Below are 14,922 nucleotides of genomic sequence, written 5' to 3'. Positions count from 1 at the left end.
ATCTCATGTTATGTGTTAAGGTTTGATCCTGACCTCCAGTGTCATGCATAGAATTTATACATACTTTGAGCATGAGTTTCCTTCAGGTCCTTCCACATGCCCAGAAGATTACTAAGTTACAGTTAATGGCTTCTAGTGTAAAGTAGTGTTAAAGTAGAGTGAAATAGGGAATTGATAGGAATATGTGCGGGAGAATAATTTGTAGAGTTACAGCGAGGTAAGGGGAGCAAGAGTGGTTCTAATGGGATTGCACCCCTGTAGTCGGCATGGATCCAAGGGCTAAAAACATTTCCTGTGTCATGAGAATTGTATCAGAGACGCCAATTAATTTTTAGTTGATCTTGGCTTGGTTTTCCCTCCAAACTTGCACTTTGATAATCATGTAGTGGAGGGTTATCCTTATGTTGTAATAAGTGTCTTCAGTTAAGATGAACTAAAACTAAAATTGCACTGAATACAGCTTATGCACAGGGGCTTGAAAACAGCATAGTTGATATCGACCTCGGGTCTGCCCAAACCATCTCTCTTTAATAATATGGAGGTCATGGTCCATTATTTGATTCTGGTCCAGACCTCTGTCCTTGTTCTATCCCTGTGATATCTTATTGTGTTGAGCTTGCATCCACATGGCTGAATCTCCAAAGGAATTGCTTAGACTGTCCAAGCTTGCATTTAAGTTACTTTCTTCCTTGGTGTTGAAATATCTATTAATTCTCAGAGTATTTGCTTTGATTTGGCCTCTGATTTGATTCGGGAACAATCCGCTCCCTGGCTACTCTAGGTCAATGTGAATATGTTCATAAGTGTATGTGTGTCCCTATGTAGCAAGCATATGTAATAATGACTCATTCTTTCTCTGCAATGAGACTCTTGGCAAGGGTTCTGTGGATTTTTTATGGCACATGAGAAGACCCTTGAGCCTGGAAGTTGCAAATTCCTGGTTATTGTGACATTTAGTTTCATTTTCTTGCCCATCTTTCAAAAGTATTCAAAGGTTTTTATTAGTCACATTCACATACACCGAGGTGTAATGAAGTGAAATGCTTTTTGCCATTTTGCAGCACACAAAAAAAAGAATACAGACATAACACCAATGAGAGTCTTAAACACAAAGAACATCCCCACCACAATGGCTCCCCCCATGAGGGAAGGCACAAAGTCCAGTCCCCAACCCCAGTTCACCCATAGTCGGGCCTATTGAGGCCTCCGTAGTTGCCTCTATGGAGGCCCGATGTTCCTGGCCGTTCTCGCTGGGTGGTGTTGCTCCGGCGTCGGGAGAGTCCTGACAGCGGCATGGGAACCCTGGAACGGCCGCCTCCGTACTGGAGGCCGCGGCTTCCGAAGCCGACAAGGCCGCGCCGGATGGAGCTCCACAACTGGCGATCTCGTCGCGAGATCCCAGGATCCCGGTGTAAAGTTCGGCGCCGCTGGCCGCTCCACAGTCCCGCAGCTCCGCGATGTTGTTCCCGGCGGTCTCAGCTCACTGGAGCTCCAGTGCGGTGACCCATGCAAGGCATCGCCCGCTCCACGATAGCGCTCCAGCGCCGTGCCGAAGCCGAGGTTCTGGGCGGTCCGCGACAGGAAATGCCGCTCCAGGCCCGCTGGTAGGCCGCGAGGACAGGTCGAAGCTGCAGCCCGGTGAAAAGCTGCCTCTCCAACCAGGTAGGGACCCTGAAAGGCAGTTTCCCCCTTCTTTTCCCCCCCCCCCCACACAAAAAAGTCTAGACCGCCAAACAAAACACTTTAACTAACTAAAAATAAAACGGTGAAAAGACAGATAACTTACTTTCCTTACTTGGGTTTCCATTTCCTGACACTGCAATTGCCAGTAAAAAAAATTTGACGTCTTTTTTTTTCCATGTATTTAACTAATGTCGGTATGAATTTTTGCAGCACAAAATTATTCAAATTTAGTTTTACTGAAGTACTGTTTTCTTAATTGTGACTATAGTTTGACATAAATTTGGTTCCCTTTACAATTTCTCGTGTCACTTTTTCCACTATTCACTTTTGCACTTTTCTGTAGTATGTATTGTTCTTATCCTGCTCTCATCTGTCTCGGGTTGAGTTTTGATACGCATCTCAAAATTTCTTTAGAATCCAATTTAACATGGCTTTTTTCTTGTCATTTCCATGTAGCCATTAGTTTCCCAAATGCCTTTGGGGAAACTTCCAGAACACAAGCGGTCATGTTATGTCTACTCATTCACAGTATTAAACAAATATATACTTATAATTTAAATGTTGGGAGACCAGTCATTGTCTGTATAAAAACGGTGATCATTTTCAAGACTACTTCTATCAAGTGGCCCCTTGCGGCTTAGCATTGCAGTGCCATTTGAATAGTGCATGATCTTTAAGTAGCTGCCCTTTGTAATTTGATATCAAAATATCAATACATTAAAGCATAGTTGTTTCAAAGCTACTATATCGATGTTCCAAATAAATATCTACTCTATATACAAGCAGAATTTCAGTTATGTAGTGCTTTGTCTGAAGAAGGGTTTCAGCCCGAAATGTTGCCTATTTCCTTCGCTCCATAGATGCTGCCGCACCTGCTCCAGCACTTTTGTCTACCTAGTACTTTGTCATGTTTTTTTCTGCATAATGCTGTTGAAAGTATTTTTCTGTGAATGAAGCATGAACATGTTTGGAAAATTCAGCCAGACAGTCTTTCTTAAGTCATTTTTGTATTCCCGATGTGGATTCCATGTATGGGCATACAGGGTAATGCCATTCATCTGGTCTCACTTGGGAGACTTGCAAGGAAAATAACATGCTTCCACTCATTATTGGAGGTTTTTTAGCCAGCACCTTCCCATTTACCACCATCGCAGGAGATCACCCAACACCCTGTTTTACAACATCTCCCCTTGTCCAGATTTCCTGTATTATAATTGTTCCCCTTTTATCTGGCCCGCTTTCCTTACGTTGGTTACAGCTGGCTCATCTAACATGGCATTTAATTTGAATGGGTTGGCTTTACTGCAAAACTATTTCAATGTTTCACTTGTTCTTTTAATAATTAAAAGTCCATTGATTTCCAATGGCACTTAATTGTATTAGATTTAAATATGGCAATCCAAAGGGCCTGTCCGACTGTACGAGGTAATTCAAGAGCTCTCCCGAGTTTAAAAAAAATCAAACCTGTGGTAAGTACGTAGAATGTACGTAGCGAATGTATGTGTGGAGCTCGGGAAGTCTCTTAGCGGCTCGTAACGCTAACGGCAGGTACTCGGGAAACGTGGTAAGCTACAAGCACCTACGAGCGGCTATTACCGTAATTCTCCGAGTTTGAATCAGGGTAAACTCGGGAGAACTCTCGAATTACCTCGTACAGTGGGACAGGCCCTTAACAATCTTCTGCTGTTCATAGGTTACAATTTTAATGCTAAAACATTAACTTAAATGCAGATAATAAATTAAAACAATTGTTTTACTTTCGCTGTAAATATGTGGTTTGAACAGTTAATATTTTTAGTTTTATGCCAGTTAAAATTAATTAGCAGTTTTCCAGCTGTTTCTAAATGTCATGATTGGAGATATTTGAAAATGGTAAAAATACCTTCTGATGGAATGAGTTGGCAGAAGATCACCTAGGAAGTACAGTCGTGGGTCTTACTATGCGCCCTAGCCCTTTTTGCCTTTGGGGAAACTTCCAGAACACAAGCGGTCATGTTATGTCTACTCATTCACAGTATTAAACAAATATATAATTTAAATGTGGAGTGTTATTACTCCATATCCAACAATGTACAGTCAAAGTTGTCTTGTAATTGCCTTTACTGCAAAACTATTTCAATGTTTCACCTGTTCTTTTAAAATTGGATGGATTTCCATTGACACTTAATTGTACCAGATTCAAATACGGTAATCTGCTTTAATCTTCCACGTATAAATTACAATTTTAATGTTAAAACATTAACTTGAAAGTGCAGATCACAAAATAAAACTTTTTTTTTTAAAAACTTTTTAAATTGTCAACTAATGTTTTGTATTTCTGACAGTGCCAGAAACTACCAAGACCAGTCAAAGCCAGCCACAGCCTGCCAACTCCTCCAACAGCACTTCCACTACCACTGTCACTAACAGCAGTGGAAGCAATGGAAAGCGAGCTTCTACCAGTTGTCAGCAACAGGCCTTGTCTCGTTACCCACCCCGTGAAGTGCCACCTCGCTTCCGGCATCAAGAACAGAAGCAGCTATTGAAAAGAGGGCAGCCACTGCCACCTGGAACTGCCATCAGCAATAGTTTAGCACAAGGTACAGGGCAAGTGGCCGCAAACTCTTCACAGCACAGCACTCAACAAACGTCTGGTGGACCACAGCAACTCCAGCATCTTGGTAAAGGACAGACTGGTAAGAGTACTCTTGAATCTTCAAGTGAATAAGCAGCTGTATAAAATAGCGATTGACTTTACTTTAGATTCTAAGCTTTTGAAGGACAACAATGTGCCAAATCGTACACTGAAAAACAAGGAATTATGCACAGAACTGTAATCCAATATTGAACTCGAGGAGTGCAGTGATAGAGCACAAACATGTGGCAGTCTCCCAGCACTAACAGTGGGAAATGTGTCCACTGTAAAGTGATTCCATTCACATAAATGGAACTTGGGTGCAAAACAGTTGGTAGATGATTAAAACCACTGTGGAGGCATTACTTGGGAGACTTGCAAGGACGAGAACACCTGCACCAGCACCCACTCCTCCTCCTGACTCCTTCCAGCTGGAAGTCTGAAATAAGAAACAAAATGCAAGGAATATTCAGAAGGTTAAAGAATTCCAAAACACCAACTTTATTTCTCTCATCAGATACTGCCTGATTCATGATAGATCAATAGAATTTTGTATTTTAAGAAAATCCAAGGACTATAATGTTAATATGGAGAAAATGGAACTGAGGTGATAGCTCCGAGGCAGTGCAGGCTGAGGGAACTCAATGGCCTTGCCTGCATCTATAAACCCCAAATTTCCCATCACTGATCCACGTGGAACATCATTCAGCTTCCACTGCAAATCGCTAGCCATCAAATAATCCATTCTGCTACTTGTCTTCTCATTCTTCTGAGTCTAAGAAAATAAAAGGAGCAAGCGCTGCAGTCCCTCAAGCCTACTTTACCATTTAGCATGATCATGGCTGATCTTCTTTAGGCCAAATCTCTAGACAGCCAGTTTCTCATAAAAGCTTATCTATTTTCCAAATTCCCACAATGATCTTGCATCCCTTTTCATTGGAATGGATTATTCCAAAGATTCACCTCCCTCTGTGAGAAATTGTTCCTATGCACCTCCATTTTAATTGACACCCTCCCAATCTCGTGACTCTGCTCCCTTCTTTGAGATCCTCTCCTGAAAACATATACTATATCATCCTCCCTCAGGATTTTTCTTTTCATAAGATCACCCTTCATTCTTCTATACTCCAAAGAATGTAGATCCAATTTATTTAGCTTGTGATAGGATAACTTTTTTTCCCCAAGAAATAAGCTTGTGATTCTCTTGGACCTTCTCCCATGTAGTTCTATCCTTAAGGGGACCAAAACTAGACAGTACAGGTATATAGGTTAATTGGCTTGGTAAATGTAAAAGTGGGTATAGGATAGTGTTAATGTGCAGGGATCGCTGGTCGGCGTGGACCCAGTGGGCCGAAGGGCTTGTTTCCGCACTGTCTCTCTAAACTAAACTAAAGTACTCCAGTTGTAGTCTCACCCGAACCCTGCAAAATTGTACCAATGGTTCCCTATTTCTAAACTTGCAGCAATGGCCATTGTGCCATTTGCCTTCCTAGCTACTGGCTGTATCTCCTTGCTAACCTTTTGCAATAAATGCACAGGAGCACCTAGATTTGCTCATCTGAAATCTTTCTCTATTCAAGTAATAATACCCTGTCTTAGATTCCTTTTGATGAAGTATGAGTTTCACTTTCTTTCACGTTAAACTTCATTTGCCATGCTTTCAACTCTCTCTCAACCTATCAATATCCTCATGCAGTATCCAAATATTCTCATAAGAACATGTCCTCCATCTATGTTTGTGTCATCTGCAATCTTGGATAGCTTGCTCTCTGCCCTCTCCTCAAGGTCAATAATATAAATCATAAATAATTGAGGGCCAATATCCTTGTGGCATTCCACTAATTACCTATTTTCAACCAGAAGAAGCCATTTTTACTGACTTTTTTTATGGAATAATCAATCTTCCATCCGTGCTAACACAATTCTTCCAGTTTTTTTTATTTTGTGTACCTGTAATATTTGATCTTGTGTATCAAATATTACACAAGATACCTTTTTTATTTAATGCCTTCAGAAATTCAGGTTTAATTACATCTACTACGTTATCATGGTCTGCTCTCTCTGGTACCATCTGGAAATAAGTTGGACACCCTGGCAGCAAAGGTCTCCCAGAACATAATTGAGGTTGGAGTCACCCCAAAAAAGGTTTTGATTTGAAAGTTTTCACCTTTAGTAAATCATAATTTAAACTTTGGAGTGAGGGTAGATTTTCCAGTTTATGTATCCTAATTTGGTGCATGGTGCTGCAATTGATGATTATAAACAGTACACAAACTGGTTGTGTAATTATCATAGTCCAATATGCAGTATCATTAGATGCAGAAGTTATAGAAAAATATTCAGCACATTATCGGTATACACTTTTTCCATTCCACACAACTTTGGCTTGAAGGATTAAAATGAGTGGTAGCTAAAACAGGATCTGTAGCAGTTACTATGGAATGTTGTAAGAAAAGTTAGCTGTTGCAGGGTTATTCATTCCAAGTAATTGATGTAAGAGCTGATGGCAATACAAAAATAAAAAAAAGAATAACTGATCAGAAGGTAAAAAAGAATCTATGTTTAAACCAAAACAGCTCACATAATTGACATTTGCTTGTCAGGATTTGAGGATGTCTCTCGAAGAGTGAAATTAATTTTGTCAATTCTTTGAGGGGATATCTGCAAAACAAAGATCTCATAATATTATTAATGTGACCTTTGTAGTTAACCTAGACAAAGTTATAACAGGAAAAAAAACACTGACGTTTTATATTGGTATTGTTTCCATTTAACACATTGCATGCAAGGAATCACATTAATACTTTATTAGCCAAGTATGTTTTGCAACATACAAGGAATTTCATTTGCCGAGTCAGGCATACTAATAAATAGCAACGGAACACACAAAACACATTTTAACATAAACATCCATCATAGTGACTCCACATTCCTCACTGTAATGGAAGGCAAAAAAAAGTTCAATCTCATCCCTTTGTTCTCCCGTGGTCGGGGGCCTCGAGCCTTCCGTTGACGGGATGATCTTTACACCCGTAGTCGGCGGTGGGCCCTCCGTGTCGAGGTGATCAGCTCCTGCATCGGGGGACGTCAGCTCCCCCGCGCCAGACGATCGAACCACGCGTCGGGGCAGGTTGAACCTTCCACGACGTTGGTGCTCCTGACATCCACGACCTCTCCCGAGACTGCAAGCTCCAGATGTAAAGTCCACAGGCCGCGATTGGAGCAATCCTAGGCAAGGGATTGACTCCAATGTAAGTCCACACCCCGCGGTGGGTCCCAAGGTCAGTCCGAGGAGGTCTCCAGCTCCATCGATGGTAGGCCGCAGAGCGACCGGAGAATGCGATCCGAAAATTAACCGCATCTCCGGTCGCTCCAAGAAACGTTAAAAAAAGTTTCCCCCTCCCCCCACATAAAACAAACCTGAGAACATTCTTACGAACTTTTAACAAGCACTAAATTTTTTTTTTAAAAGGCAAAATAACAAATTGACTGTTGGCGTGGCTGCCAATCATGCGGAGCCCCTGTTGGTCTTAATCACTAAAATACCCTTGACAATCAACACAATGTTTAAGTCAGCCGTGTTGTTGTTTACTGGTACCTTGCGGAATGATATATATTTTTTTCTTTTCTCAATGCTTTCTTTGGAATTTAATCATGTACACTGTTGCACAGGAAGAATTTGAAGCAATGTTAAAATTGTTTGGAAAACAAACTCCCAGTCCATCTTTGCTGCTTGCAATGAAACGTTAAATTGAAATCCAGATTTCTCTTGTAGAAGATATGTAGAAGATGGTATTATCTGGAGAATAGAGCTTGCCTCTTGCAGAGTGAAGGAAGTGTTCTAGTTTTCAGCCACCAGGTATCATTCACACTTCATCACTAAAAACTTGAATATCCAGTTAATCTTTCTTTGCAAGTGTGGCTTAATACTATGTGCAATTTGCTCTTGAGTTTTTTTGCATTACAATTGAAGTATTTCACTGAAGATTGTGTGATCAATAGAAGCATTGTAAATCTAAGGGTTTTTTTTGAATTTTTGATATTATTGGAAATATTTTTGACCATCTATAATCTTCAATGCTGCTCCAAAGTACCAGCAAGCCCAGTTCACTATTGGCATTGTACCTTGGATAGCAGAGGCCTCAGTTCTTAAATTATCCACCCCCTCACCCCCGCCCAAATGCCTGTCCACCCAATTTCCCCTAAATGCAGCTACTCAAATTCTATCTCCCTGACTAAAGACACGCAAACTGGAGGAGCAACACCTCGTATTCCACTTGGATAGCTTACAACCCAGTATGAACATTGAATGAATGAATAACTTTATTAGCCAAGTATTCACAAGCAAGGAATTTGCCTTGGTGCTCCGCTCGCAAGTGACAACATGACATACAGTGATAGTTAGGAACGACACACAAAAAATTAAACATTAATAATAAAACATTATTGATTAAACATATGAATTAATAATTCTTTAATTTTAGGAAATTACAAAACCCTCCCCCTCTCCCTTCTTCCTGCACCTTCTCTCTTTTCTCACCAATCTCTCCCCTGTACCCCATCTGGACTTGCAACCTATGTATTGCCTCCCCCTCTCCTTCTACCTACATTCCTTCCTTTAGCTTCACAATTTGCAACTCTTTAATCCTTTTGTTTTGCATCTTCTGTCTCATCATTTCTTACATTTGTCCAACTATCTGCCTATCATAAAAAGCCTCCCTCACCTGTATCAACCTGTTACCTGTCTAGCTTTGTCCTGCTCCTCTGCCAGCGTTCTTTCTCCTCCACATAATGTCTGAGGAAGGGTCCTGACTGAAACATCACCTATCCATTTTCTCTGGGCAAGCTGCCCCTGCCTGCCCCGCTGAATTACTCCAGTACTTTGTGTCTAAATATTTTGGCACTTTGATTTCTAAAAGATATGGTCTTTCATCTAACACTTGTCTATTTGAAATATTGAGATTCCTGTGTTGCATATCATAAAGCTTAAAAAAATGTGGAGTTTAAAAATAAATTGCAACCTTTCCAATGCTCAGAACCCCAATGTATTTGGAAATATTCTTTGTTTGTACAGAGAGACAGGTAAAAAGAATTGGTGGTATAAGACAGTGAGGAGGGCTAAGTTTACAAGGATTTGGAACAACTAAGGAAAATGGGGCCAGGAATGGCAGCTGGAATTTAACTGACAAGTATGAGGTGGGGTACATTTTGGCAAGTCAAAGCAGGGCAGACTTGCACGGCAAATAGTAGGGTCCTGGGAAGTGCTCTAGGCCTGAGCCAATCGAGGTACATCTGCACAGTTCTCTGAAAGTGGTGACAGTCTTGCACTGAAAGTGTTGAAGATGGCATTTGCCATGCTTTCCTTACTAGGTAAGGGTATTGAGTACAGGAGTCAGGATGTCATGCTGCAGCTGTATAAAAGTTAGTAGAGAAACCAACTTTGGAATATTGTGTAGGAAGGAAATGCAGATACTGGTTTAAATCAAAGAGGGGCACAAAATCCTGGAATAACTCTGGAGAGAAGGCATGGTGACATTTCGGGTCGAGACCCTTCTTCAGACTCAATGGGTGATGTTTCAGATCACAATGGAATATTGTGTGCAGTTCCAATCACCCTGCAAAAGGAAGGTGTCAAGCTGGAAAGGATGCAAAAAGATTCAGCAAAATGTTAACATGACTCAAGGCCTTAAGTTATAGGGATAATCTGAATAGACTGGGGCTCTTATCCATGGAGCATAACAGGTAGAGAGTTGCTGAGAGCATACAAACCATGAGAGACATTGTGATTGGTCACAGTTCTAGAGGCGCCTCGATTTAAGGCGAGAGAGGAAAGAATTGAAGGGCAATTTCTTCATCCAGAGGGCCCATACATGGAATGAGCTGCCAACAAACTGTAGAGGTGAATACATTTGTGATGTTTAGAAGACGGTTAAACATGAAAAGAAAAGTTTTAGAGGCATATGTGCCAAACCTGGGTAAATGGGGCTAGATCAGTTATAAGCCTGGACTGTGTTTAAGAGGGAACTGCAGATGCTGGAGAATCGAAGGTTACACAAAAAAGCTGGAGAAACTCAGCGGGTGCAGCAGCATCCATGGAGCGAAGGAACGGCAACGCCTCGGGCATGAAAAGAAAGGGTTTTAGGCCCGAGGCGTATGTGCCAAACTCCTGGGCAAATGGGAGTTTCTCCAGCTTTTTTGTTAACCATAAGCCTGGTCTGCATGGACAAGTTGGGCAAAGTGGTTGTTCTCACTCTAGATCACTAATCAAAGGACACAATTTAGTGTGTCTGTCCCAGGATGGCCCGATTGTTCATTAGAATTGCCCGACTATTTTGTAGTTTATAGGACAACATTTAGAGTTTTTGGTGCTTTGTCAAATATGTTGCATTGCCGAGAATAAAACCCGACTGATACAATGAAATTGAAGTAAGTAATTCGAGAATCTAGCTTTCTGTTACGATGGGTTAACTACATGGCAAGGAATTGTTACAAATTTAAAGCTGATTATTGTCCTGGTTAATTCACCATCAGTTTTTTGCACAACCCCACCATTTGACCAGCATGCAGAAGTGCACAATTCTGTAGTTTGTTTTATGAGAGCCACGTTATTGATTTCTTTGAATTGTTCCTTTGCTATTTGCCACTTTAAAGTTTTTCACTATTTTTCTTTGTACACACTTTCCCTCAAAATGTACTAACAATTCATTGCTATATTGGAATCTCAATGGTTCAGGTAGTCTTATACGATGGTGCTACAAACAGAGCTCTGGCAGTAAATGTTAGGAGGTCATGTTGCTTGGGGAGGGAGGGGAGAAATGGGGCTGTTGGGGTGGTGGAGGACCGCCATGAACACCAGATGTTGTAAATGCATTTGAACAGAAGTTGCTGGCTCGCCACTAGATTTTTCTTACTGTCAGGTACTGTCTCTGCTAATGGAGTTTTGTTACTCCAGCAGAGACTAGGAATTGATCCTGGCCCATTGTTAGTCTTTCTGGTTCAGTGAATATCCTTATCCATCTGAAATTCTAGTGCTTGTTTATTTTAATTGTAGTTTGCAAAGCACTATGGCATTTCAAATACTATGGAATTGATTCTGTTGGAGCACATGACTCTGAGTTAGAAATGTTCAATGCACTGAAAGATTGCTGCATTTAGTGATAATACTATATTAGATTCCTCTCAAAAGGTGGTCGTATTCCAAGAAACAAGCAGAGAAACAGGGCTACTTTATAATTTATCCATGTCTTCCCATTGTAGCCAAGCAGTATCACGTATAATGGTAGCCATGAAAGATATGTAGGCTGTGGAGGTGGCTCTTGCATTCACTGCTAAAGACAAAGACGCTGATAACGAGATGCCTGCCAGGAAATTGCTTTGCAGGGGACCCAGCAAACTCGCCATGATGATCCCAACAGGAAATGGTTATCAAGAAACCTCCTCAAGGAAACCTCCTAAAACTTCAAAAGGTGTGTCAAGGTGCATACCACTGGAGTGAGGTCAAACATTTCTGTGGTTGAAAAAGTCATGGTTCTTGATGGGTGCCAAAATGATGCAGCAAATGAGTGCCTGTTCTTGTGGGAGATGCTGCTTTGTTCTCAGAAGTAGAAATAAATTTGTTACTGAAGACTCGTATGCACTCTGCCATGTACCACAGTTTGCAGTTCAATGCTACAGAGAGAGGGATTGCAGCCTCAGGGAAAGATTTCATGAAGATGACTTTAAGTGTCAATGTGGCCTTGACTCTACACAATCAAAGTTCAAGAGAATGGTTAAGGTCGTCCCGCAGAACGCTGCATCTGTGGCAGCATCCTTGGAAAACCTAACCCATTGAATTATTCTACAGGGGACGTTTTAGTAAAATGTCACACTTCTGAAGACCTGCTTCAGAAGTTGATTCTTTGCAGATGGGCATGTGTTTATCTCCTGCTGTACAGTTTCTGACGTATTATGAATGGGTGGCCATGGCTATGATAGTGGCTTTAGTAATGGACGAATGACTAAAAGTATTTGTTTAGTTTATTGTTGCATGTACCGAGGTACACTGAAAAGCTTTTGTATGCTAACCAGTCAGTGGAAAGATAATGCATGATTACAATCAAACCATCCACAATGTACAGATACATGCTAAAGGGAATAACGTGAATAACGCTTAGTGCAAGATAATGCCACTAGAATCCGATCAAAGATAGTCAGAGGGTCTACAATAAGGTGAAGTAGTTAGGACTACTCTCTAGTTGTTGGTGGAATGATTCAGTTGCATGATAACAGCTGGGAAGAAACAGTTCCTGAATCTGGGGGTGTGCGTTTTCATACTTCTATACCTTTTGCTCAATGGGAGAGGGGAGAAGAGGGATTGACCAAGATGGGACATCCTTGATTATGTTGCTGGCCTTGCCGAGGCAGTGTGTGATGTAAATGGAGTCAATGGAAAGGAGGTTGGTTTGTGTCATGGACTGAGCTGTGCCCAAAATTCTATGCAATTTCTTGCGGTCCTGGATGGAGCTGTTCCCAAACCATGCTGTGATGCATCGTGATAAAGTGCTTTCTACGGTGTATCTGTAGACATTGGTGAGAGTTGTAGGGGACATGCCTAACTTCTTAAGCCTTCTAAGGAGGTAGAGTCATTGGTGTGCTTTCTTGGCCATTGCTTCAAAATGGTGGTCTAGGAGAAGTTGTTGGTGATATTTACTCTTAGGAATTCAACCATCTCTACTTTGGCGTCGTCAATGCAGACCAGGTATGTGTATCACTCCACTTCCTGAAGTCGACCACCTTTGTCATGCTGACATTTAGAGAGTGTTTTTATGTCTCAACACCAGGTGACAAGGTTCTTAATCTCCTTCCTGTACTCTGTCTCATCATTATTTGATATCTGGCCCACAATGGTGGTGGTGTCAGATTTTGTAAATTGAATTAGATTTGGCCATGGCTGCAGAGTTGTGGGTGTAGAAGGAGAAAAGAATGGGGGCTAAGAAGGCATCCTTGTGGAGCAACAGTGTTGAGGATTATCAAAGAGGATGATTTGTCCCCTATCCTCACTTATTAGGGTCTGTTGATCAGGAAGTCGAGGATCCAGTTGCGGAGATGAGCACTGACTCCAAGTCCCGTGGGTTTGATGATGAGCTTGGATGGGATAATGGTGTTAAACACATAGCTTTAGTCTACGAATAGGAATGTAGGTGTCTGTCTTATCTAGGGGTGAGTACAGGGCCAGGGCGATGGCATTATCCGTGGACCAGCTGTGACGGTAGGTGAGCTGCAGTTGGTCAAGGCTGTTTGGTAGACTGGATTTAATGCATTCCATAACTACCCTATTAAATCAGAGGCATTGTTGAGGCATCCTCAGAACTAATTTTTCTGCAACTGAATATGGGAGAAAACTCTGCTTGTCAGTTTAATTAGTCTGTGGATTATGAACAGCAGCTCGGAAGCTTCCTGTTGGATGTTCTAATGGGACTGCAGCATCCTTTTTTAAAAATAGCAATTTAAGCATTGTGCTCCTCGTTCTACTAGAACTGATTTATGCTGCTCACTGTGGAGCTTTCAGCATAAAGTCATAACATTATCGATGGCAGGGGCGCTTACAGGAACAGGTTAGACAATTTTACTGTGTGTGACTTGAATTACCTTGTGTCAATTAGCACATAGTTTAGGGCAGGGGTCAGCAACCTAAGGCCCCCGAGCCGAATCCGGCCCGTAACCAGAAATCATCCAGTCCGCAGACTTTTTTCCCTCAATCATCCGGCCCGCAGATTTCCGTCATCTCCGTTACCTGGAATATAAAAGAAAGAACTGCAGATGCTGGAAAAATCGAAGGTAGAAAAAAATGCCGGAGTCAGTTTCTCCAGCATTTTTTTTCTACCTCCGGTACCTGGTAGGTGATTTGGCTGTACCGCATCCTGCGCCAAGCCGCGCACCTTCTGTGTCTGGGCTTCACTGTCTGGATCGGGGTTGTCAGTAGGCCGGGGATGACTGAATATGATATTTGAGTTCAGTGCGCTTCCTCGAATGGGTGGGATATTTGTGAACACGTGATTCGATGTCTGCCATCAGCGGTGGGATGGGGGCGGGATCCATGGGTACCTATGATAGATATGGCCTGCCATCCGCTCACAGACATATGTCCTGGCCCCTTGGCTAAAAAGGTTGCCGACCCCTGGTTTAGGGTAATAATCTAAAGATGATAAAACTAATGGTATTGCTCTTTCAGCTCAGAGGCGAAATATTCTCCAGGAAGGACCTCCTGCTAACTGTTGCTCCCAGCGGCCATAATATCTGCATGCTTCTACTTCATCTTCCATATCTGTAATAATGAAGATCTCTCCTCCTTGCCTATCAAGCATTTGAACATGTCATTTCTTTCCTGTCATTCTTCCATCATCCAAGTATGATCACAATATTCCACTCTTGAGCCACCCAGTAGCAACATATGAACATCCTTCATCAGCTTTTCTTTTCCTGTGTTATTTGCTTCGGGGGAACCAAATCTTATTGCCATTTCTACTTCTGAACCTCATCACGATCCTCGTTAAAATCAGGCTAAGATGTGTATGTGGTCTGATAAAGGGACATCCCATTTCACTATGATCTTGACTCCTCCAAGTCTCAAATATTACATGGTCTTG

At 41.8% G+C, this 14,922-nt stretch overlaps 1 protein-coding gene across 9 annotated transcripts in view; it reads left to right on the top strand.

The window, feature by feature from the left end:
• The window catches only part of LOC129708452 (trinucleotide repeat-containing gene 6C protein-like), a 440,994-nt gene that overhangs the window by 369,283 nt on the left and 56,789 nt on the right, over positions 1–14,922 (top strand). For all 9 annotated transcript variants that reach the window (XM_055654237.1, XM_055654239.1, XM_055654231.1 and 6 more), the window contains one exon: positions 4,008–4,358. In XM_055654237.1, coding sequence (XP_055510212.1) covers positions 4,008–4,358 — 351 coding nt within the window. The remainder of the gene's footprint in view (positions 1–4,007; positions 4,359–14,922) is intronic.

Source organism: Leucoraja erinacea, chromosome 23, assembly GCF_028641065.1.
Source record: "Leucoraja erinacea ecotype New England chromosome 23, Leri_hhj_1, whole genome shotgun sequence".
NCBI classification, from domain to species: Eukaryota; Metazoa; Chordata; class Chondrichthyes; order Rajiformes; family Rajidae; genus Leucoraja; species Leucoraja erinaceus.
The sequence above is the reverse complement of the archived record's forward strand: the minus strand, read 5'-3'. Positions and strand labels throughout refer to the sequence as shown.